General features: G+C 43.1%; 2 protein-coding genes across 9 annotated transcripts in view; one reads left to right on the plus strand and one right to left on the minus strand.

Annotated features, from left to right (window-relative positions):
• The window catches only part of UBE3A (ubiquitin protein ligase E3A), a 55,038-nt gene extending 53,567 nt beyond the window's left edge, over positions 1 to 1,471 (plus strand). For all 6 annotated transcript variants that reach the window (XM_075737608.1, XM_075737624.1, XM_075737591.1 and 3 more), the window contains one exon: positions 150 to 1,471. In XM_075737608.1, the coding sequence (XP_075593723.1) occupies positions 150 to 270 (121 nt within the window). In that variant the 3' untranslated portion in view covers positions 271 to 1,471. The remainder of the gene's footprint in view (positions 1 to 149) is intronic.
• An 8,696-nt stretch (positions 1,472 to 10,167) lies between these two features.
• CNGA3 (cyclic nucleotide gated channel subunit alpha 3) overlaps positions 10,168 to 24,335 on the minus strand; it is a 38,318-nt gene continuing 24,150 nt past the window's right edge. For 2 of the 3 annotated variants that reach the window (XM_075737643.1, XM_075737635.1), the window contains 3 exons: positions 18,526 to 18,633; positions 17,537 to 17,643; positions 10,168 to 14,429 (listed from right to left, as the gene is read on the minus strand). In XM_075737643.1, the coding sequence (XP_075593758.1) occupies positions 13,021 to 14,429; positions 17,537 to 17,643; positions 18,526 to 18,633 (1,624 nt within the window). In that variant the 3' untranslated portion in view covers positions 10,168 to 13,020. Of the gene's footprint in view, positions 14,430 to 17,536; positions 17,644 to 18,525; positions 18,634 to 20,758; positions 20,891 to 24,335 lie in introns of all 3 variants that reach the window. The other variant, XM_075737651.1, reaches the window with a different exon arrangement.

Genomic DNA, 24,335 nt, shown 5'->3' on the forward strand with positions numbered 1-24,335 from the left:
TTAACTTAGTTAAACGTGGAAGTTGAATCTTTCAGCAAAGTAGACACTCTTTAAATTGATGATTTTGGATTTGTGAAATAGCGATGTATTTCTTTGCATGTACTGTGCGTTCCCAGATCTGAATAATTCTTTTTTTGTTCTCCCCACAGGTTACCTACATCTCACACATGCTTTAATGTACTTTTGCTTCCGGAGTACTCAAGCAAAGAAAAGCTTAAAGAAAGATTATTGAAGGCTATCACATATGCCAAAGGATTTGGCATGCTGTAATCAATATAACAAAAGGGATTAAAAAAAATGATGGTGATGATGTCCCTGTCCAAAAAGGCCATAAGATAGTGAGCTACAGTAGTCACCTGTGTTTGTGCCTCCCTTCTTTACTGGGGACATTGGGCTGGAACAGCAGATTTCAGCTGCTTATATGAACAAAATCTTTATTTTTTTCTTTTAGCGTGAAAGTGTTACATATTCTTTCACTTGTATGTACAGAGAGGTTTTCCTGAATATTTATTTTAAGGGTTAAATCACTTTTGCTTGTGTTTATTACTGCTTGAAGTTGAGCCTTTTTGAGTATTTACAAGAAAACAAACTGTACTCTCCCAAGGAAAATATTGCCATCATTTGTAGACCATGTAACCTTCAAGTATGTGCTATATTTTTGTCCCTGTATCTAATCAAATCAAGAACTGTACTTTTTGAAGAGTTTGCTTTTGAAACTTGAAGTCTTGGAAAACAGTGTGATGCAATTACTGCTGTTCTAGCCCCCAAAGAGTTTCTGTGCAAAATCTTAAGAATCAATAAAGATGGAAGGGAGAACTCGGAATGTTAAATTGCAGCCTTGAGAACTTTACTTTAGTCACAGCACAACAATTAAAATTCATTTCACTATATGTTGTCTTCACATGTCTTGTAATAAACTGTGTTTTTAATTAGGAAACATTTCTTAGCATATGAAAGGGTAGAAATTTTAGTTACTTTTTTAAAACAAGAAGTTTACTGGGGAAAGTGCATTTTCAACTGAACAGCTTTAGAGTAGGGAGTGAAGTGTTTGGAAAGAAGATAGGAAGTTTTTGTTATATTATAAACAAAGCATGTGGAAGTGCACTTAAAATGAAGTTTTATTCTTAATTGCCTATTATGTTGACATTTTAAATAGACAATCCAAAGTCTTCCCTACATGTTATGTCATCATCATTTATTTAATGAATTGTTGTTCCTACTTATCAAGGCACATGATCAGTGTTGCAACATAATCTAAAGGGATGGCTACTGTATTTTAATCTCATCTAACAATAAGCGAAATTGAACAATATTAAACGTAAGGCCTACTTCATGTTGTACACTTCCAACCATTAAATAAACTGTTAGAAAATAAGTACTAAGGTTATGTTCATCTACTACATAAAGTATTCAGTAGGTTTTTAATTTAACTCTACAAATCATATCAGAAATAAATCCTTTACCTTTCGTAGTCTGTGTTTAATGTTAATTTCTCCTGTTGCAATATATGATAAAGGGATTATGTTTGTTTAAGTGGAGACGTAACTGGCATATCTCTCTTATAATACAAGCTGCAGCAGATGTGCAGAGCTGAGCTTGTGCCTTGACAGTTGCTATAACCGACTACTACCCATCAAACCCGTGACTGTGTGGAATTGGCATTAAAAGGCATAGTTTTGGAATCATTGCAGAAAGAAAAGATGTCTTTCAGGACTATTTTAATAAATTCTTTCTAGTAATAGAAACAGACAACTGCTATGTAACTATGATGCTGAATAAACCAGTGACCTTTTTTTCACCACGGTTCAGTGAAAAAGAAAGTAAGTGACTTCGTTACTTTGATAAATTGGATATTAAATTATTTGATTAGAAAACATTGTAGCACAGCATAATTTAAGGGTTACAGGTACGTAAAACTCCGCAGAAGGGAACTGTAGTGATGTGGGGTCCTTTCAAATCCAAGCTGGTGCAAGGCGGCCTGGACGCAGGGACTGAAACTCGCTGGGGTGGGAGAGGTGCTGGCTGTCTTCTGGTCTTTGATCTTGAGGTGGCACTGAGGGCCTGCCTTCTTCAGTGCTCACCTCATTGAAGAGGAAAACACCTTGGAGAGGAAAACACAAGATATCCTCCCTCTCAGTAGGGCGGCCGACAACAGTGCTCGACGATTCCTTCAGGTTTGGGGCATCATTAGGTGGTGAGAAGAAGATTTGCCAAGTGCCTTAAGGTATTTTGTTACAAGTATGAAGCACATCACGATACCGCTGTGTGGTATATGCTGTGTCAATGGTCTAATACTGTTAAGCTATAAGCCTATAACTTCTTTTATTCTGATGTCACTAGGATTAGTGGTTATGCCCAGCTGACAAGTGTGTAAGATTCATGCTGGGTTTTTTATATAGGTCCAAAAACTGGGCAGACTGTGTAATTGGGTAGCAATACAAACTTCCCTGACTGAAGTGTTGACATTGTAAATATACTTCTTCTGTCTTCCTTTAGCATTAAGATTAAAATAATACATAATTGTATTGGCCTTTAAAAGCATAAGTTGTTTTTCAAGGTATCGTTTTCAGGTAAGACGTAAATACTTCCTATTTGGCAGATTTCCCATTTAAATATATACCACCTCCCCCAAAATGCCACTGTATTGAAACCTTATCTCCTTAGTGGTGTTGTAAATGTGCTAATTGTCCAGCAGCAGCAGCTGATAAGGTCTAAACTAAATAAATTTTGAAGTCTTGTAGCTGCAGGCTCCTCTGCTGCCCTATAGAAGTTCCAGTCAGTCTTCTGTTGCTTGAAAGGTTTGTCAAAGTGGGGAAAATCCCCTTTCAAGTTCTTTTTTTCTGGGCTCCAGGCATACCTGGCATGTCTGTCTTTCTCACTTAGTCTTTCAGCAGCGCTTAGCAAATTTCAGGTCTGCAGAGCTTACCTCAGAAACTTCGGTGTACTTAGGTGGCACTGATACACCTCTCAAGTAGACAGAAGACACCTCTTCTAAGGCAGCAGTCTGAGGCCAGTGCCTTCTCCTCAAGGTGTCCTTAATTTGTTAACAAGAAAGTATTTTGGCTGTCTCAGCATTGTCTCATTTGACAAGTGACAAATGCCTTTGAGCATTTCCTTCTGCACCCTAGTAGACTGCCAAGATGTTTCCAACCTTGGTGCGAAGGAGATATCAGGCCTTTATCTGTATTTTGTAGCACCACATGCCTCAAAAATAATAGTAATGCAAGATACTGATAAGAATCATCTGAGGTACTGAACAAATCAGCATGTTTTTCAGATTTCAGTAGGAGTGAAGGAATACTTCCGTTTAGCTCTAAACGAGCGTTGGCATGTGAGTCTGCATGAGCAGAGCAGCACCTTTTAAAGCCTGGAAGGCTTTTGTTGCTAAAAAGATTTATTTTGGGAACAGCCATCAGGAGCAAGCACAGTTCAGTTAGCTAAGGAATAGCGTTTGGTGGACTCATGACTGGGCTGTTGTTCTGTTAGGCCAGGCCGTAGCCTGAGATGGGGCCACGGCGGCCCAGGAGCCCTCCAGCCTGTGCTCTGTGGAAAGCCAACGCTGGAACGGGCTGGCCCGGGGCTCCAGGCAGCGCTCTCTTCCAGCCGTCAGTCCAACAGCGGTCCTCACTGCTGACGCAGGAGCTTCATACCATGTGTCATACCATATGGGTGTGATGCACCTGATGGGCTGAGCCTCTCAGTAGCCCCTCGTGGGGGCTAGCCAGATGCTTGCCTGGGTCTCCACTCTGTGGATCAGAGAGCGGGATGCCAGTTGCCACGCGGCTGATGTTCGGCAGGAGGGCAACCCCAACAGCATCAGCTTTAAGGTGCTTCCCTGGCACCGTTGTAGCCAATTACCTCCAGGTAAATTTTCAGTCTTACCAGGGGATTAAAAATGTCCTGGTTGTCCCAAGAATTTTCAGGATGCAGATACTTCAGTTGGGCTGAATGTTCGAGCTGTGCCTTACTTAGTATGCTGAAAAACTCCAGCGTTTCAGCGTGCAAGATGGAGCAGGAACTTCTTCCCAGTTTATGCAAAATCAAGCTTTTCCTGACAAGAGCTTACCTTATTATGGTTAGTCTCTGAACCTCAAGGGTTTGTGATGTTACCTACAGTTCCTGTTTGTATTTGTGCACAGCTTTAATTAAACTTCCAGAATTACTGCAGTGATCGAACTTGTCACCAAATTCATAGGGCCATCAGGGGCTTGAAATGAATTTTATTAAGAAATTCATTTTTATACCATATCGTAGAAGGGACAGTGCTTTGGAAATGGAGTTGATACTGGCATTTGCCTTTGGACAGGTCACTTCTCACGCAGATGAATTCATTTGGAAAACCCATGAAATAATGGTGTATCTCTTTCTCCAGTGCTCCATCTAAAGATGTCTTCAGCTGTTGACTTTTACTACTTAACAAAATTGAAAAGGATGCCTCACTGCTGGACTTCTCTAAGTAATTTTAGAAGTTATGTGCAAGGTGACTTTGGCTGTACGCTGCACGGCTATATGGTTTCTGTCTCCATAGCTTTGCTGTCATTAAGCCACCAAGCGAGGGGCTGGCGTGGAGTCGGAGGGCTTTCCCGCACTGACCTTTCATCCTGATGTGCCGCCTTGTCACTGAACGTGGACATCTCCTTCCACTTGCCTTCCTAGAAGCTTCCAGTGCGTCTTTGGTTGAGTTTCTGGTAAGTGGCAGCGTGGCCAAGCCCAAAGTGGGGCAGCTTCTTCATCCCAACTGCAGACCAGGTGGGCCAGGGACTACCCAGCTTGTTGAAAGGCACCGTGACAGAATGCATGGGCTTTTAGGTTTGGTTTTTTTCCTTAGAAAAAAAAAATAAAATGTAGTATTTCTTTCACTTGGATGCAAATTCCCAATTCTTTGAAACCTACTGAATGAACATCGGTCCCTCTCTTGCAATGGCTGGTTTGCGGGACGGGCCCTGGGCGGGAGCGGGGCTTGGCTGGAGAAGTCACTGGTGTTGGCTGGGGGGGAACAAGCTAGAGGGTGAGATGGGAGAGGAGGGGAGGGGGTTGGGGGGTGGCAGGAAAAAGTAATTAGGTGGGAAGAGAAGCAGTTGGAAAATAGATCTGGATTGAGAAAGAGACTGCGGAGGATAAAGGGAATGGAGGCGTGTTTGGGGTTTATTTTTGGAACTGAAAGGAGAGTTGCAAAAGATCTTGGGAGGGTGGGTTTAATTGCAGGTGTGCTGCTTTGCAATACACAAGTGTGGTTTTGTTCTGCTCTGCAGTATTTGTAGGATACATCCAGAGAGCGGTCCTGATAAATAATTGGTTTACCTAGTACGCTTCTGTTTATGGATGTGTGTTCCTCACTGTATAACCTGCTTCAGGATTTCTGTGCGGGGAAAGTTCTAAGAGACGAGGGTATCAGAGATGTAGAGGGTGGGAATCGTTATTCTATTTTAGGGTAATAAAAGAGTGTTTGGAACTGCTATATTATCTTCCTGGGTACGTTTGTGCGTAGTTTTGAGACTTAAAAATGAAACCAGAGCTGACTGGAAATCAGGCAGTGATCACTGGAATGGGACTTGTGCCTTTGGAAGGACGGGCGGCACAACTAAACTGTACACAACTCCGCGTGCAGGGACGCTGCTGCTCACGCGGGCTCAGCTGACAACTAGCACTGAGCAATGTCAAGCGAAGATAAAAACCGCGGCAGCTTGAAGATGTGCAACTGAACTGTTGGCAAGCGCAAAGCTGACGTGAAGCCTTTCTTCTTAACATCACCGACAGCTCTGGGGTGTGTTTCTGCTGTGCCAGTGGGTTCACACATGGAGAAAATCCCTTGAATCTACCTTCCCACTGCACACTTTGGCTTCCAGCTCCGTGTCTACAGCAGTGCAAGCCACACTGCTCCCAAGTGCCTGTCCATAAAATGGCAGCTAGTTGAACATTTCTAAGTTTTGAGCGGCTGTATGTTATGTGCTGCTACATTTGACTCAGTTATTTCCCATTGCAAGCACTCAGTATTTGAGCAGAAAGGGATAAAGATCAGGTGATCTACTATGATACAATTAAGGGGGGGGGTATTATTTCCTGATATAATTGATTTTACTAAAAATGGGAAACTAGGCACAAAAATATTTTCTAGATGAAAGCATGTTTTCAAAAGAATAATCTCCCTCGTGCTATGTACACTGGTTTGGGTTTTTTAAATTAATTTTTTATTTGTCATCTGTGCATGAAGAATCCTATGAACTTTGTAGCGAGTCACCCAAAATAAAGCAGGTGACATTTTGGCCTCACCAACACTGATACTCTCTTTTCAGTACACCACACAGATTTCTTTATGAGTATCTGACAAGGGCTGCTCTTGGGCCAGTTTCTTTCACCTTGAATCTCTCTGGGGAGGGTCTCGTATTCCCAAATGAAAATCCCCAAGTGGATATCCTTTCTAACACAATTCCTGTCCAGCTGCTCTGGAGTAGTGCTCTCAGCTGCTGCGTCCTGCTGCTGACCAGCGGTTGCAATGGGGGAAGCTGGAGGTGCAGAAGCAACGGTGATCTGCCTGCTGCCTCTGAGCCTGGCTGCCGCAGGCCTGGGGTGGTAAAAATGGGCTGTTACGGCAGTTTCTTCCCAGCATCTGCAAGGTGGGAGCCTCCAGCAGCTGTATTCTGCTGGTTTTCACCTCTTCTTTAGCAATCTCCCATCACAAGGCTGGTTGCAGCCTCTGGAGTCTCCCAGTGGTTGACAGCAGCATTGGTTGGTCTCATCACCTTCTGAGTTTACTCTGCAATTATTTATTTTTCTTCCCCCCTCCCCTTATACAGGTGAGAGTGAAGCCCTGTAGAGAGAATCCTGTACGGAGCAGGCAGCTCTGCTGTGCTGCACAACGCTTCTCCCGCCCGCAGCACCAGCGATGGCCGGGGAGGGGGAGTGTACTCTGCTGGAGACGTCCCTGTCGCCCATCAGTCCAGCACGGACTGGTTCTTGCTACCAATGTTTAAGTGTAAATCAGCTGTAGAAAACTGCCAGGTTACTAGAAAGGGGGTTCCCTGTCAGCTTTCTCCAGCTCGCTGTGTCTCTTCTGTAACAGCCTCTCTCCCCAGTGGGAAAAACCCACCGCCAGATCGTTTCCCTCACTGGTGCGCCCAAGGTCGCTGCTATAAGATGCTTCATTGCGATGAGCGTTGGACAAGTACCCATGAACAAGCAGCCCCGAGGACTTGCTTTAAATGACCTAAATCTGCAAATAATTTGAAAATAGAGGGAATCCTGCTGAAGCTTGTTGAATGGATTATCTGCACTGTTCTGCAAGTAAAATACTTGCACTTCAGTGAGGAACTGGCAACTAGTTCTCCTCAAAAGAGTAGATCTTTGCAGCACAGTCGGTTCGATTAATCAGCCCTGGAGGCAAGCTGCGCCAGAAAAAAATCCTTTTGTGCTTCCTTATCTCCTTCCATGGAAAGGCAGGTAGTGCCTGCTCGTTCTGGCTGTGCTACCTGCCTGGGGGGGCTGCTCAAGTGTAGTGACTGCTGTGGGGTGGCTCCCCTTTCGGCAGGGGGTGGGGGGGGGGGGAAGGGGGGAAATAACTATTGACATCAGATCAGAATAGTGGGATTTTTCTTGACAGGAAACTGTCAGAAATGACCTGTCAAACCAGACAAAAAAAGCTGCAAAATTAATAGCTATTCATCAAGCTGCCAATCAGTTTGGAATACAGTTGTGCTTTCCCAATTTTCCACGTTACTGTTCTTCCGTTGCCCCGTTACAGAAAGGTTGGTATCAGCCACTACAAATATTAAGGAAAAACGGAATAGGAAACAGTAAGTAAATTTCTTTCATTTTTCTGCACTTCTGGGTTTAGTACCAACCCCCAATTTACCTATGCAAATAAGACAGGTCTCTATTCGAGCTGGACGGTGTCCTCCTTGACCTCTTGGGAGAACAGCCTCTGGCGTGGGAGCTGTAGCCATTGGCACTGTGTCCGGCACTCTCCCTGCAGAAGCCGAGCAGAAGGGGTAAAGCTGATGAACCAGAGAATCATTTAGGTTGGAAAAGACTTTTAAGATCGTCGATTAAGAGGAAAAGCTCTTTGTGAGAATCGTTGCTCTTTTTGGTGTAAAGCTAATGTTTGTGTTCATCCTTGAAGCTGAGGACACCCTGCTGTCCTGCTCTTGAGGTTGCAGAAACCGATTTTGCTGAAATAATGCAACTCTTCCCTTCCCTCCTCGTTCTGCTCTTAGGGTGGGGAGCAGGGAAGACTGCAAACACAGCACAGCAGAATTTTATTTTCCACAGCGAAGCTGTGAGGGCGGTTGGCAGCTGCTAGCCTCGGCCTTTGATTTGTGAGCTGGAAACAGTTGCGAGATCTGAATTTCAGAAACAAAAGGCCTTACCATTTTTAGACCCAGGGCTTGCATGTGTTTCCCTCCCCCTCCACCCAAGGCGGGGTGAAGGGAGCGGAGCTTCCCCATCCTCCCGTAAGGACTCCCCAGGGAGCAGCATCCTCCTCGGGCTCTGGACTGTGGATGGGGCTGGGGGCAGAGGGGGATTCCCAGATGGATGCCTTCCCTTAGGAAAGCCACCACAGCCAAAATCACGTGCTTTTGCTGCCTGTACAGTTGCCAGATCCATTTACTGCAGAATTCATTTTGCTGTCAGGGATACACAGAGAGCTTTTATGAATGCTAAATTATGTAAACAAGGGTTTGATTCTGTCTGTCTGTTCCAGGATGGAAACATTAATAGAAAAGCCGAGGGACTTTGAAGCCAAGTACAAATGCTGTCATCTCATAAATCTTCAGCATGAAGAGCAGCTCTCCTTTAGTCAGCCTGACTGCATTATCTCGTTGGACAACCTGGGTTCAGTCTGGCCTGTGAAACCCTTTCTCATCCTTGCCATCAGCAGCGATACAGAAACGAATGTGTCTTCCAAACCAGCAACGTATGGACCAGCTCAGAGAAAGCACAAACGCTTTTGTGGGGGAAAGGAAAATGAAGTTTGTTTTTTAATGGAAATCAGAGCATACTCTGCTTGCAGGTTAGCAAATATTTGGTAGGAATGAAACTGTAAAGCAGATGCTTAAGCGAAAAGAATTACATGTAGGGTTGTTCCTTCCCTAGGCTGTTTCTGCAGAAAGAGCTGCACAGTCAAGCTAACCCCAACTCTCGGCTGTGCGTGAGGGGGTCTGTGTACACACATGCATGCACACTGTTTTGCTGCCACCACCATTTCTGTTGTCCAATTCAGTCCACTGAACTTTCCAGAGCAGAGCTTTCTAGGGGATGAGGGGAAAAGGATGGGGAGCTGCTATCACCAGATCTTCAGAGCAGCAAGACTTGAACCATTTGCTGTTGGAGAGCGAGGACCGTGACTCGAGGCTTTTTCCTGGCAAAGCTCGCCCCAAGCTGTACCAGGAGCGTGGCAGTGCCACTCCACCAGCCTTACCCTCCTTTTGCACCCACAGCAGATGCTCAGACACCTCGGGCCTTGTCTGTCGGCTGTCTGGCTCAGCACAGGCAGCTTAGAGCAGCAGTACCACCCCATGGCACCCCACTTCGGCACAGGCTGGCTCCTGTGCCTGTGTGAAGCGAGTGCTGTGGCCGTAAACCCGTTTGAAGATTCAGGGCGTATATTCAAACACCCTGTTCCTTGCCTTCTCTTGTGGCGGGGTTGAAAGACCAGCCCAGCCCATGCCAGGCTCTGCCTGCTGCCTTGTTTTTGTTTTGGGTTTGTTTTTTTTTTTTTTTTCCCCTAGATGAAGTGTGTGTGTGCAAGTAGCAGAAAGCTGCAAACGTTTTTATTTCTGCGGGACAAGGCACCATCCCGGCCGTGCCACCCTGCATGGAGCTGGGGAAGGGGCGGGCAGGAGCTGGGTGCCCATGGGGAAGGCAGCAGCAGGAGGCTGGCAGGCTCTGCGTCCCACGGGGCCTGGCACCGAGGGGTGGTTGGGCTCTCGTGCCTGAGCGGTATCTGCAAACGCACTGACAGTGTCAAAACCGGGCACAGGACCAAAGGTGTGTGCCAGCTGCCCCACGGTGAGGGGAGAACACTGCTGTTCCCGCTTGGTTTTCTGTCACTTCAGATCTCTCTTCCAGCTAATGATTTTCTGGGCCATGTTATATTGGCATTATCAAATTCTGTCATGAAATGCTAAAATCCAGAGGGATATGGATAAGAGAAAACACAGGGTTGCTTGATCATTACTCAGAATATTTTAATGTACATGCTGTAGCCACGTGAAAGAAGGGGAAAAACATCTTAGATGAAAGACGTCAAAGGATGCGATTTCATCATGCCAAAACCTATATATTTTGAAGTGACTGAGGAAAATAGCATCAAAATAGCTCTTTTTCTGGTATGTGAAAAACCAGACCAACAGGCATGGAAAAGGGAAGAGCAAACAGTAACTGATGGATCAAGCTGTTCTGATCCATCAGGTAAAGAAGCATTCTTGTGTCTGTGGGGTTTTTTTTAACAGGTATCAATTTGGTATAAATAATACTTTTAACAGTTCTATTTGTATATACCTAGTGGGCTGGAACAGCTGTAGTACATTGGGTAGACAGATATTTACAGAGAATGATGACTGATGTAGAACATAAGTATGAAAACCCTACCGGGTATGGTGTTGGAATAACAACAGTGAACGTCAGCCGCAGGCAAGTGCGGTACCTGCCTCTGTTACAAGGTGAGAGTTGCAAGTTCAGCAGCCTGTGACCGCACCGTCTGTGCTCACTGTGGTACGTGGCAACTAGCCAACGCCTCAGCCCTGCCTTGCTCCCTGCGGGAGCGAGGGCGCTAGACCCCTGCCAAAAGCAGCCTCCCTTGCCTCCCCCATTTGCCTCAAGCCCTTGGAGAAAATAAGGATGGGATTCAACTGAAGGACCAAAACTCCAGAACTCTGCTGGCCACACATGGGTCTCAGCTGGTTTCCAAAGCCCTCGTTGTAGTCAGTGGAAATCTTGATTATAGAGGTTAAGCCCAGCCTATAGTTTAGTTGGCTTCTAGGCTGATGAGAACAGGAGCTTGGACATGGGACATGCGTGGACATCTACTACCTGGTGGCCCCTTTGCCAGTGTTGCTGGCAAAGCCCTGTTCCTTAGTCACTGTCAGCTTTGTGCCTCTCATCAGGCTCAAAATTGTGGACAGGAGGGGCACAGCTGCCGGCCCAGAGCTGAGTGCACACCCTGGGTGGTTGTACTCAGTCTAGCAAAGCCACCGCCTCTTTTCATTTCACTGCCATCTCATTAAGCTGCTCTCTTCTCTGGGGGTTTCTCAGAAATTTTCCAACAGGCCGTCTGACCCACGTGCTGTTAGGGCTCCTAAATCAGGGCCGAGGACAAATAAAAGGTGGAGCACTGCCCATGGTAATACCTAATGCGACTGGAGGATCCAGCCCCAACGCCATAGATGCTGAACAGCCTCTGTTACTCCAAACTCTTCTTTAATCAGTGAGGTACCCAAGGCTAAAAGTAACATAGGGGAAGCTACATGACACAAAAATACTGTACAGAAAGAAATGAAAACTAGCATCTTCCTAGTGGGAGAGTATTAGAGAAATCCCCTCAGTGGGAGCAAGAGAAGCCTGGAAAGAAACTGGAAGCAGCGGGACAGAGGAGGCTCAGAGGAGTGTGTAAGAGGCAAATCCTGATGTTGCAGCGTGACAGAGCAAGAAACCTTCTCAATACCGTTCTGCCCTGACTGTCACAGCAGGCTGAGCAGACCAGACCTGTGTATTCACCTCAGAGCCAGGCTGTCGGCAGAGACAACTACTCTGCAGCAAGTAGTTTTTCTTTTCTCTGTAGAAAAGCAACCAGCACAAGTAGGCTCCTATCAGCAAGACCCAAGCAAATGTGCCCTTCGTTCTCCCTGACTAATGGAAACAGGGTAGTGCGACAACTACTTCGGAGAAAAGCTGGCACTAAACAGTGAAAGGAGATGAAGTAGGCATCATTAAATAAAATAAAGAGAAAGAAAACATAGGCCTAGTAGCAGGAAAGACTTTGCAAGACAGAGCTTGTTCTCCCTGCCTTGCAGAAACCCTGCTGGAGGTGAAAGCTGGGGGGGAGGACAACAGGCTGAACCTGCCTGCCCATGCAGTTTCATGGTAGCCTCCCTCCAGGACTGCCCACTTACTGAAAGGGAATTAATTCAAGACCCTACCTATAGGAGCTGCATGGACCAGGACCCTCTTTTCTCTTCCCCACAGTTCAGTGAAGCCATATTGCCACAGATGCCTTTCACCAGTCAGCTTTTGGGGACTCCCTTCCAGGTGACTGGTTTACCAGTGTGGATGGGGCTGCACAAAAAAAAGGTGGGGGGGAGGGGGATCTCCTACTCTCTCCCCAAGTGAAGCAGCTGCAGAGAAGCAAAGGCTGTCGCAGACCATGTCAGCGAGGACGTGAATGAGCACTGCTACTCTGTCAGCACGATCCTTTGTGTGGAGCCCAGCTCATTAGGAAGAATCAGACTAATGCATCTGGATGCACAGCTATTTCAAACTCGTGCAGGGCTACACCGCATAGGCCAGGTACATGCTGCTGCTCAGCTGCAGTCCAACTGTTTGCGCAGACGCTTCACTGTGAAAGAAAAAAGATTTTTGAGAAGCCCAGATGTGCGTCCATGCATTTAATGGGCTACTATGGTAGCAAGGTAGAGCATGTACCCTATAAATATTTTTTAAGCCCTTAAAAAAAAAAAAACTCCATCCCTTCTACTTTAAGTACAATGCCTTCTTAATACAACATGCGTGGGAAGAGACGATGTGTCAAGACCTACACATACCATACACAACAGATGTTCTGAGCATGTCTTGTAAGAAATCCACTCCCAGTACAAAAAAGTACCCAAATGCCAGACCAAATCTCCCCCTAAGAAGGTGACAGTGTTCTATTTACAAGAAAATACTGCTTCAGTTAAAAAGGCTAAAAACCATTCTGAGTTCATATAAAAATAATCATGTCTATGTATGCACACATGTATTTACATACATTTATGGCTTTCACGTGCTTCAACCCTCTCCAGTAAATGAGGAAATATAAATACTCCATTACTTCTTTTTCTCCTCCTCGGTTTTTCCAGCCTCTGATTCTCCAACTGATAAAGTACCACTACCGTATTTTTTCACTCGGGTTTCTACCCTGGCAAGTCTCTGCTTCACCTTTTGTTGAGATGAGGTGTATTCTGCCATGAGCCTGGCAAACCTAGTCTGCAGCGTATCCAGAGCTGTTTCAAGTCTTTCTACTTTTTCTTCCAAGTCTTTTGGGTCAGCCCCTGCTTTTGCTGCTTCCTCATCTATTAAATTGTCTTTCATCAGAATTTGTCGCCCTTTCTCTTCCAGAGCCTTTTTGGCTTCTGGATACTCTGTGAGGGCTTCCATTAAATCATCTTTAGACAAGCAGAACAAATCAGAATAACCAATACTCCTTATGTTGGCTGTCCTCCTGTTGCCAGATTTGCTACCTTTGATGTTGAGGATGCTGATTTCACCAAAGTAGCTGCCATCGCTCAGGACGACAAATTGGGTTATGCCATCATCTGCCACCACAGCCAATTTTCCCTCTTTAATAATGTACATTTCTCTCCCAATATCTCCCTTTTTGCAAATGTAGTCCCCAGGACTGAAGACTGTAGGTTTCAGTTTGAGCACCAGCTCAATAAGAAGTCCAGCTTCACAATCCTGGAATATACGCACTTTCTTCAGTGTGTCCAAATGGACATTGATGGCAATTTCAGCCTTCAACTTGTCAGGCAGATTTTTTAGAACCTCCTTCTCATCCACTGTTTTCTTGTTGGTCCAGAGGTAATCAAACCACTTAATAACCCTGGCTTCCAAATCCTTAGTCACTTTTCGGAAATGCATGTACTGTTTAATGGAATCCACTTTGGCCTGGAACTCTGCCCTGGAGGCATTCATGTTGGAAATCATGGAGCCCACGTTACCGACAATGGTAGCGAAGATCAGCACACCCACCAGGAAGTCAATGACCACAAAGAGATACTCTTCATCTTTCACTGGGGGAGGTGTTTCTCCAATGGTTGTCAGCGTGAGCGTTGACCAGTACAGACTGTAAATGTACTTTCTGGACAGGCGCCCATACTCTGGAATGGAGACGTTGGGGTAGACCCAAGAGTCAGTTCCAAATCCGATGAGCTTCGAAATCGCAAAGTATATACACGCGTTCCAGTGGATGATGATAAGAATGTATAAGACAAGATTTCCAATACGAAACATGTTTGGATAATTTGTCCTGGTTTCAGTACGGTCAAAAAACTCAAACAGCCGAGAAATCCTCAGCAAGCGGTTAAATCGCAGTTCAGGGTAGTTCAAACCAAACTTCAAATATGCCAGGTCTGTTGGCAGAAGAGACAGCACATCCAGTTTGAACTGCGTAGTTTTGGTATAGTGATCTCGTAATTTCTTTTCATCCTGAACTAGCAAGCCTTGTTCAAGGAAGCCTTCAAAGAATAAAAACACATGTTTTACTTTTTAGAATAAAAACACCATCAACAGTACCGAGTGACTTACATTTCACATACCTGAGAACATTAAAATGTGTACTGTTATGCATGCAGACATTGATATGAGTTCATTTAATGAAAAATATTTAATTGCCAATTTAAATATTTCAATTACATTTCAAAGCTGACATATAATGATAAAGAGCAATGACTCTATTATTACCACAGTGCTCCCTGCAGTTTTCCACTCTATTCTGGGACAGCTGTTATCTTTTTCTTTTAGGTATCTTTGCAAAAAGAAAGGGGAGATTCAAATGCCTCATTTTTCATGAATCACTGGCATGAGTCATAGCTAAAGTTAAGCAAGTGTTAAGCAATTGTGTATAAAATTGGAGTGGGATATTTTTAAATAAATACCAAGAATAAGTAGGTATAAGTTGGAAACTTTTTCTGAACAATATAGATTACCCTGAGATAAAGAAATCCAGTGTTTTCTCCCCCCGAGCCATGCTTTTCCTCTTGTGTCCCACGTTAAAGCTGGCAGGATTTTCCTTTTCATTTGGGGAAAATTATTTGCTTTTTGTGTGTGTGTTTCTAGTGAGAGAATTACTAAGTAGAATTTTGTACATTGGTATTTCTTCATTCAAAAGACTTTGGAAAGTATTAGATTGAAAAAAAAAAAAAAAAAGAAGATATCAACTGTGGTAAGAGACCTGAAGGCAAACTGCATCTGTGTAAGAGTTCTCATAGAATGGCTGCCTGAGCAGTACAGCTGCAGTTCTGGTTTGTACCTCTGAAAGCTCCAGGCACTGAAAACGTTCCGCAGGGAGCAGCCTACACACTGCAAAATAACTTGCTGCAATTGCGAGTGGAGATGTCCAGCTCTCTGCCCGCCAGGCCAGTCAGGAGGAAAAGTCCACCGAGAAAAAAGCAAAACATTCCCTGTGTATCAGGGATTATCACATTTTGCTAATCCCTTAGCAATCTACAAGCAGCAGCTTTCTCAGGGAAGCAGCTGCTGTGGAAGACCAAGCTGCATTTCTTTGTGCCCTCCACAGCACGGCCGTATTTCCGCAATGTGTCTCTGTCTGTACAAACATGTACGATGTATATGTGTGTATCTGTCTTCAACGATCTGCAAACTGATGGTGACTACAAATGGAAGTAGTTCCCGTGCCGTGAGTGTGTTACCTCCCAGAAAACTGCTGAAAAAACTGGTCAAATATGCCTTATTAACAGAGTTATGCAACTAATCAGAAAAGTTGGCCAGGCAGATGAATTTCTGACGCACAATTATTTAAAATAACTTTGAAAACAGCTTCCTCCCGAAGGGAGATAAAAGCCCCTCAGCTCTTTTTTGACCCCTCACAGAACTGAATTCCTATAGTAAAACCTTTTGAAAGCATCAAAACGCAGGATATTCTAAACACGACCAGCTGCTGAAAGACATGAATCTTTTCTGCTTCACACCGCATAGTCACCAGATGATAGGTGAAATACAGTGAAACTGGCCCTGCAGCTAGACAAGGGTGCACCACAGAGTAGCTGGCGTGGATCATGGTAGTTACGGGGCTACTTAGATCCCAGTTCAAAGCCAGTCCCTGCCCTTAGACAGCGGGGAGTCACACCGTTCCCCCAAATGGTTCCAGGACCTCTGTCCGCAGGGCAGATGGACCTTGCAGACTTACAGGAGAAGGCAGCAGGCACAAGCAGAGCCACGAGGGGTTGTTAAGAGAGTTGACAAAGATTTCGGCACCTAAAAGAAGCAACTTCCTTATTTGAGTGCCTGAAACTGCAGGAGACACCTGCACCGAAGCGTTCAGGAAATCTCTGTGGCAATTTTGCAGTTTCAATCCAGGCCTGCAAAACCAACCTAACCACGCTTTAACAGCCATACAAGCATTATCAGGACAGCCTATGGAAATTTTGTAACTTGCATTGCCTGGCCATGTCCAATTTCTGCTCGGTTCTTTCCCACAACAATAACAGATGTAACTGCAGAAGAGAAATTTAGTTGGCACAGTTGACATTTTAACTACACAAAGAAGATGAAGCCCCCCCGCCCTCACCCCAAATACAGGAGTCTGGTGACTTAGGCTGCTATCTGAAATAGACTTCCCTGTCGAACAAGGAATTTACTGAGTTTAAGCAGTTGGCTTGCCATGAGTCCTGTGCTTCCCAACATGACAGCATTTTTATCCTCTGTCTTGTAACATGTTTACAACTTGTCACAAGCCATAACTAGTGTCAAGCTGTCAGCATGATTTAAAAAAAAAAAAAAAAAGAAAAAAGAAAATGTAAAAATCAAAGATTTAAAAGAAGTCTTATTTTAATACTGATCAGTGAGGTTTTGGACCCTTTCAAGGGACGTTTGGGAGCTGCATCTGTACCAGTTAATAGAACAAGCCAGGAAACATTTTCTGGCCCTGAGACCAGCTACCATGACAGCTTCTATTCATGTGTAAATTCTCCCTGCCCCCTCCAAACATGACACCATGAACAACACCCAACTTCTGCTGTCCTTCCAGCTGTGCCCTGACACTGCCTGAGAGAGTGCTGGCTGGCATAGACCAAAGTACATCAAGGACTATTCTAGAAATGTAATGGTACTGTTATGGCTTAGGCCTATATTATGACCTTGTATAGTTTAAAACAGATATACCTTTAAGGCTAGAATCTGTATCAGCTGGGTGCGCTCAAATATGAAATCATAGCTAAAAAAGCAGCACTTGTGGGGTGCAATTGGTTTCTTGCGCACTCAAAGGAGCACAAGCAATATATTATGCACAGAGTGATCATGACATACAAAGTGCCTTATTCTCCCTTCCCCACACAGGCTGTTACAGCAGCTCTTCAGTCAGCATCTGGCATGCCTATTAAGCACTGATAGAATTGAATTTATAAACAAGTTAAGTGGAGGTGTTAGGATGTCCAGCCTTCAAACAATCCAAGCTGATCAGACACTTCATCGTCCCAAAGCCCCACTGTTGGGCTCTGCTGGAGACAGGGTACTACACTGGTCAGACCCCACAGGGGAACTTCTGTTTCCAGCCTTTATAACCATGCCATATCTGAAAACACTGTAAAACCCCAGACAGACTCACCTGTTCTGAATCTGACAAACATGTCAAGAACATAGATGATATCAGAGCCATAATCCAAAACCAGCCATAATTTAATATGGTCAATTTGTAGTTCGTCAAAGCAGGCTCTAAAGAAACAAAGATACAAGGGAAAAAAAATAAATGACACCAAGTGCATAAGAAGAGTACTCGCAATATATGTCCTAGCAGCATGTTAGTGCACATTACTGGCACTGAAAAATTACAGGCAGCATATCTCCATGCCTAGACATCTGCACACTAAAGCTATGTCTAAATAGACACTAGGATCTTTCAGAATTCAAAGGTGTTCAGGCCAGGAACAAAACTCAAACACATACGCCACCCAAGTGCACTTATGGAGGACTACACATATCCCTACAATTAGACATGCACCAGATTTCATGGGATACACATCTCCATTAAAATAATTTCCAAATACAAGTTATGTTTCTGAGTGGCAAGCCATCCTCATCTCTCCCTGCCATCTGACATAGCCTAAGTGAACCATTTCCACAGCACTCTGTTACTTTGACTCCAACCGATTTCCACATTTTACAAGGGAAAATAAATACTTGAGTAAAATCTTCCTGCCCTTCAAGCATCTATAGATGCATGACATTAATTTAAGCTGACCCAACACTGCCCAGATGACTGGAAGACCCATCTAGTAATGGTTTCTCAGCCCACGGTGGCCGCGGCCCATCTTCTTCAGCTAGCCAGCAGGTGGCACACAAAAGCCACAGCCAACGCTCGTGAGGATGTTCATTGCAAGTGAACAACAAACTGGTTTTAGACAAAAAGATAAAAAAGAAACATTGGCCATCTATTCCCAGTGGTACGTAGATTGTATATCCGTAAGGGCATATGAACTGCAAATCTTCTAGGTAAGACACCCAAAAAATACCGCAGGGAGATAAGAGGATGATTTACATAGGAAACATGAGACACTAAATTTGAAACCTAAAATTATTATTAACTTAAATCCATACCTGCACACTAGCATACACCAGTTATAGAACACGGGTCCTGCGATTACAGTCAGCCAGTTGTAGTAAATATTGCTTGAAGGATCTATCACAAAGATCTCTTTTTTCTTCCTGGAAAGTAAAACATGCAGATTTACGCTGGAAATGTAATGAAGCGACCTGCTGGATCTCCCTCTTCTGGAGGCTGCTCATCTCAGGATGAACTCACAGCTGCCTAAGAAGAGAAAGTATCCATGCAGGCAGCTCCAGGGGAGATACCAAATAGTAGCTTCATCCCATCTTTGCTTGACCCAGCTTTGGAAAAAGTAAGAGTGGGAAGAGAAACACAGACATTCACACTGTCCAGGCTGAAAAACCACAGCCTGTCTGCCTATGGCCCCACTGAAACAAAAGTAAAACATTAGATGTTTCTTATTATCATTCCAGCTAGAAGGCTATGGTCCATTTCTAGAGAAAGAGCCTTCCTTTGCAGATTAATTATGATGGTTTTGGAAAATCCTATAACGGAAATGACTGTATGAGCACGTATTTAAACAAGTAAAACACATATGTATTCAAATACATGTTTACACAAGTAAGCCTCTGTGTGTGCATACACACATATAGTGTGTGACTAGAATAGAAACATGTATTATTATGTGAAAGCAAATTTCACGCATTCACAGCCCTGGCTCCCTAGGCCTCACAACAATGAGAGATGCTAAATGAAGCGTACAGGCCTGGAATTTAAAGAAGATTTAAAGAACAGCATGGCTAATGGCACACGTAGAGTACGCTCAGAAATACCCTTCCCCAGCACGAGAAAGACTGATATGGAATAGACAGCAATTAGGCATGTTGTAAGTAATCAGAGGAAATACGTATTAGTGGATTGTGAGGTCCACAGCTGCAGAAGTGGTTCCAACAGTAACATGTGACAGTGTGATCTGTAAGCTGTGTAGTAATGTGGGGAATATGTGATCAGGCAATGCCTGGATATGTATTCGTGTGACTTTTCCTTATCTCCAAGAATGTAAATATATTAAAACGTAATGATACTTTATTTCGTATTTGTGTGCATTTCTGGCATTATCCCTGCTATCAGCTGAATGTCCAGATGATAATGTTAGTAAAGGACATAGTTTTAATCTAAAAAGTATTTACTTTGCCATCTTCACAACAGGTTTTGAGGCATTTCTTCTAAAAAACTGGTCACCACCTCAAAATTGCTGACCATGAAATACGGTCTTCATATGACAGAGTACACTACCTTCTAGACATTAAAACATTTATTTTCTTTGCTGAAATGTTTTAAAATGCTCTAGGCTTCTGCAAAACTCGGGCTGTCACTACATAGTAGTTGAAGCTGAAAGAGAATCCTTAGAACGAAGGCTTTCTAATCAAAGCTTTGATTAAGAAAGTCAAGATCTTGAGATCAAGCAAATTCCATTTGGAAGCCGTTCCTAACTAGAATGTCTACAAAGCACATGCCACCATATACATACATACAAACTTGCAGTATATTACTCTAATGTACTCCTTAACTGTGAAGTCCACTCAAATGCATTCTCTTTTTATCTGCTATTATTGTTATTTTTAATGACTGGTAATACTAAATTGTACTACGTTTGGGTCAGCTTTGGGGGAACAAAATGAGCAGGATTCATTTCTGTCAAAAGCATTCAAATTATCTCATTTTGTTGCAGAAATACAGCGTCTCCTAATCAGCAGAAGCAAACTTTAGTAATCACTAGTCATGAAGTGCACCATATTAAGTAATCAAACCTGCTAGTCAGTGCAGTAACTAAACTTATTAGTACATCTGTAATTTTCTACATGTAAGATTTTTGCTCTTTGTCCAAACCAGACTTTTGATTCATCTGCTCCGAATCATTATGGATATTCTAGAACAATGAAAAGCCTGTGTAGATCTGTGAAGCAGGCTGCTATCCTAAAATGCCCTCATAGTAAAAAAGTGATCTTCAACAGCAAATCAAAACGACCAGAGGGAGCTGAATTCCCTTTTACTGACCTAGGAAGCTGTTTGTGACAGGTCTAAACACCAGTCTTAAAGATGCAACACGTTTGTTGGACAGTTGCACCTTTCTAAAGGGGAAAACATATTAAAGATTTGACAGGCTAACCTTCTGCAGCCTACAGAACAATAACTGCTGTGGAAGTGGTACGATGAAATGCCATACAATGCTTTGTAGTGTAGGAGGTGTGTTACAAGCACACAATCATTCTTTATACTTACTCTTCTTTTTTTTTATCATCTTTTTTGTCATCTTTTTTGTCATCTTTCTTTTCCTCTTTCTTTTCCTCCTTCTTTTCCTCTTTTTTCTCCTCTTTTTTCTCCTCTTTAACCTCTTTCTTTTCTTCCTTTTTGCTGTACAACATAATGTAAGGCTTAGCAGTATTACCAATATTCTAGCAGTTAAGGGAGAGGGTGGATGTTGAGGTACAGGAAACTAGACTAGACTCCAGGTAGAACAGGACAGGGTTTCTCAGTGGAAACATCCATCCAACTGGTTAAAAACAGTTTACAGGCTGGGGCCTCTCGAGCTGACACGACCATCACCATTACATCAGGTAACCAGCTGGCTGATTCTGTGCATTAGTCACTCACACCTTCTCGACCTTTTCAGATATCAGTGTACCAGGCTGATTTTAATTAAATGCTTCCCATTTGTGTCTTTCTTTAGAACTCAGGCATTTAAAAAGAAATCTATTAAATGATAATAGAACTTGAAATGGCTTAACAAACTGTCAACATTCTTTGCATGTCCAAAACCTCACAGTGACTGTCTGAAGAGTTAATGGTAATTAAATGAAATAAGGCTGAATTTCCTCTCACAGTTCTTTAAAACCAGCATAGTTATAATTAATTAATTACCTCTGGCTTCAACAATTGCCTTGGAGAAGAATCCCAGTCAATGTCTGAACAAAAGCAGCAAATGCAGAGAAAAGAGGTGTGTCTCATTTAACTACATACTAGTTATTTTACAAGCACTTTATAGTCAACATGACTAAGCCAACCTATTTTAGATCTTTACAGTAGAGATCTACTGTATCTACAAGATAGTCCATATTTCATAGTCCATATCTACAAGGTGACTTGTGCCCTAAAAGCATTTTTTTCTTTCCATCAACTGTAAAGGAAGAATGGGTTGCCTGGTTCAGATGCAGGTGTCTATGTTTGGTCAGAAAAGCCATGCCCAAGTTGCTCTGCCTGTATTTGATTGTTAATGTATTCAAAGGCTGAGAATTAAGCATGAAGTTCCATCCTTCCTAAAATCAGTGGGAATTTTTCCTAGACTTAATGGAATCACGATTGTACCTGTGTTTATTAATTGCTTTTTCTTTCAATAAAGTCAAATATGGACTGTTTAACATAATGATATCCTATCATTCCATAGTATCCAGCACAGATCCAAGCTGCAAGATTTAATTCCAGATATGGATTTTCATACTCTTCATGTATGTACAGCCTTTATCACACGAGAATGTGATAAGCCAGATATAAAGATGGATCTGACTTCCCCCATTCTTACGTTTGTCTGAACAGAAAAATCTTGAACTGTGTTAACTTATGCAGACAGGCCTATGCATCCTCTTCAAAACTGCAGAAAGTTAATGTCTTTCCTGAGATTCTGTCAACACTTAATCTTAAAGCTAAATTTGCTACATGCATTGGTCAAGAATCATGTAAGCTGAAGAATTGCACTCATTTGCACAAGCAGAAAATCCATCAACTGAGATTTCCCTGTTATGTATTTGAAATTTCTTTATTCCTTGAAGCAGAAAGTGTCCACATTAGTTAGACAGAAAAGCCTAAATGTTTCTGACACTACAGTGTATGTGAATAATGCATATATAAACATAACTCTCTACACATAAGGTCTGGTTTGGATGAAAGCCATGGACTCCTGCTCCCATGGGAGCTTCATGCTCTCCTCTGAACTGCCAAGACTGGGTCTGATTCTCCCCTTGCACTAGTGTCAATAAAGGACGAATTAGTTCAATGACAGCAACATCCCACAGCAAAGGCAGAATACATAATAACAGTTGAAAAAGTGCTGCTTACAGGATTTGAATCAACAGGTAAAAAGTTTAGTGAGCTCACTTGTGCTTTTCATGCATACTTGCTCATATTACTCAGAACAGAAAAAGTCTACGATGTGAATGGCAGTCCTGTCTATGAATGTGCTTGTTACAGGGAGAAAAAAGCACTCCAAGGGAGAAGACAACAGTCACCAATCTTAAGATAAATATAATAGGCCTAGTAGTAGCTTTCACCTATCAGCAATGAGCACCTATTCCAATTCGTACCCTTAGACACTTCCATAGTTCCATAAGTTGTGCAGCACCACAATGTAATTCAGAAAAGCCCAGACTCATTTGCTAAAAATTCTGACTTCCTGCACTCCTCCGTGTCCAGGGAAATACCTACCAAGCTGACCATTGAAACCTTTAAAATTATACACTGCAAGGAAGCATAATTGGAGGAGAAAAGAGCCTTTGGGTTGATTGATCTTCTATTTATACATGCATCTCAAAGAAACAGTTTTCCATCTACCAAGGCTGATTTCTACACAGCAGTGGGAACTGCCACTCAAGGATTTATTTCTCTGCCTCTGACCTCGCTGGACTTTTATGGCTTCTCTTTCAAATCTGCCCCAAAAACTCTTTTGTATTTAAAAAAACATGTCAGGATTTCACTGCTCATTACCATGCATGGTGCCTGATCTAAAGGCCAATTCACAGTTGCTGCTGTTAGCATTAACATAGCTCCTTAATACTTCAAATGTCTGGCATTCTTACCAGAAAGGAAGAACTAAGAGTAAACATAATTTTCAAAGGGTAGGGCCACTGTACATTTGTGGATGTTGTTATGCGGGGAAAAGTAGGTTGAGAAAGAGAATCAATCAAAAAGTCTCAGTGGTGGTGAACTTTGGAGAGACTATTTTGACAAATCCAACTTCCTCTTCCTTTTTGTTTTAAAAATGAGAAAAAACATTATGTCACATAGCATCTAAGCCAATACTTCTTTTTCTCTGGCCTGAGATGTCCTATAAACTCATCTGTCAACTACAGGTATCTTTCATAAGTAAGATTCTTCCATTTCTGTGACCTCTGTTCATTTCTCTATAGTGGTAATTCCCAAGTTACCATACTCTCATCTGCTTGTAGTCTGGCAGTGGACGTTACTCAGAGGAAAAGGCTGGCCATAACCAAAGACTTGAAATCATCACCTACAGTTCCCCAAGGGCAGGCACTCTTAGGTCTTTAACATAATGAAAAACCCAAAGATTCAAAAAGACCTGCATCTTTTCTTCTTTATCAGTGCTACTGAGTAAACTGGAATCCAGTAACTAATAAACGAGTTGTTTGTGCCTGTCCTCTTTTACAGCAATACAGTGGCATCCACTCTGTGTTTCCAGCATGTTAAAAGGAGCAGGCATCTTCAGACTTAGAAACCATGTCTTCATCAGCCCCTATAAAAACACCGTCATAGTCTTTGAATGAGTCAAGTATTTGCATTTCTCAACAGTCAAGTACTTTGCAAATCAACTATGTTTCAGACTGTCAGGCAGGTAGACAGACAGGTGCTGTCTTCATTTAAAAATAATGAGACATTTGAAGGATTAAAGTTTTGCCCAAGGTACATGAGTCATTGTCAGAAACAGAGTAAGAAAGCAGTATTTCCATCCTAATCAGTCCTTTGGGCCCTGACTAGCAGGCTAGGCTCCAGGCTTTTAGTATTTTTTTATACCAATCTAAACAAAATTCTGCACATCTCTGTCACTGTTGACTGCACATTGATTTCCCTT

Source organism: Balearica regulorum, chromosome 1 (assembly GCF_011004875.1).
Source record: "Balearica regulorum gibbericeps isolate bBalReg1 chromosome 1, bBalReg1.pri, whole genome shotgun sequence".
NCBI classification, from domain to species: Eukaryota; Metazoa; Chordata; class Aves; order Gruiformes; family Gruidae; genus Balearica; species Balearica regulorum.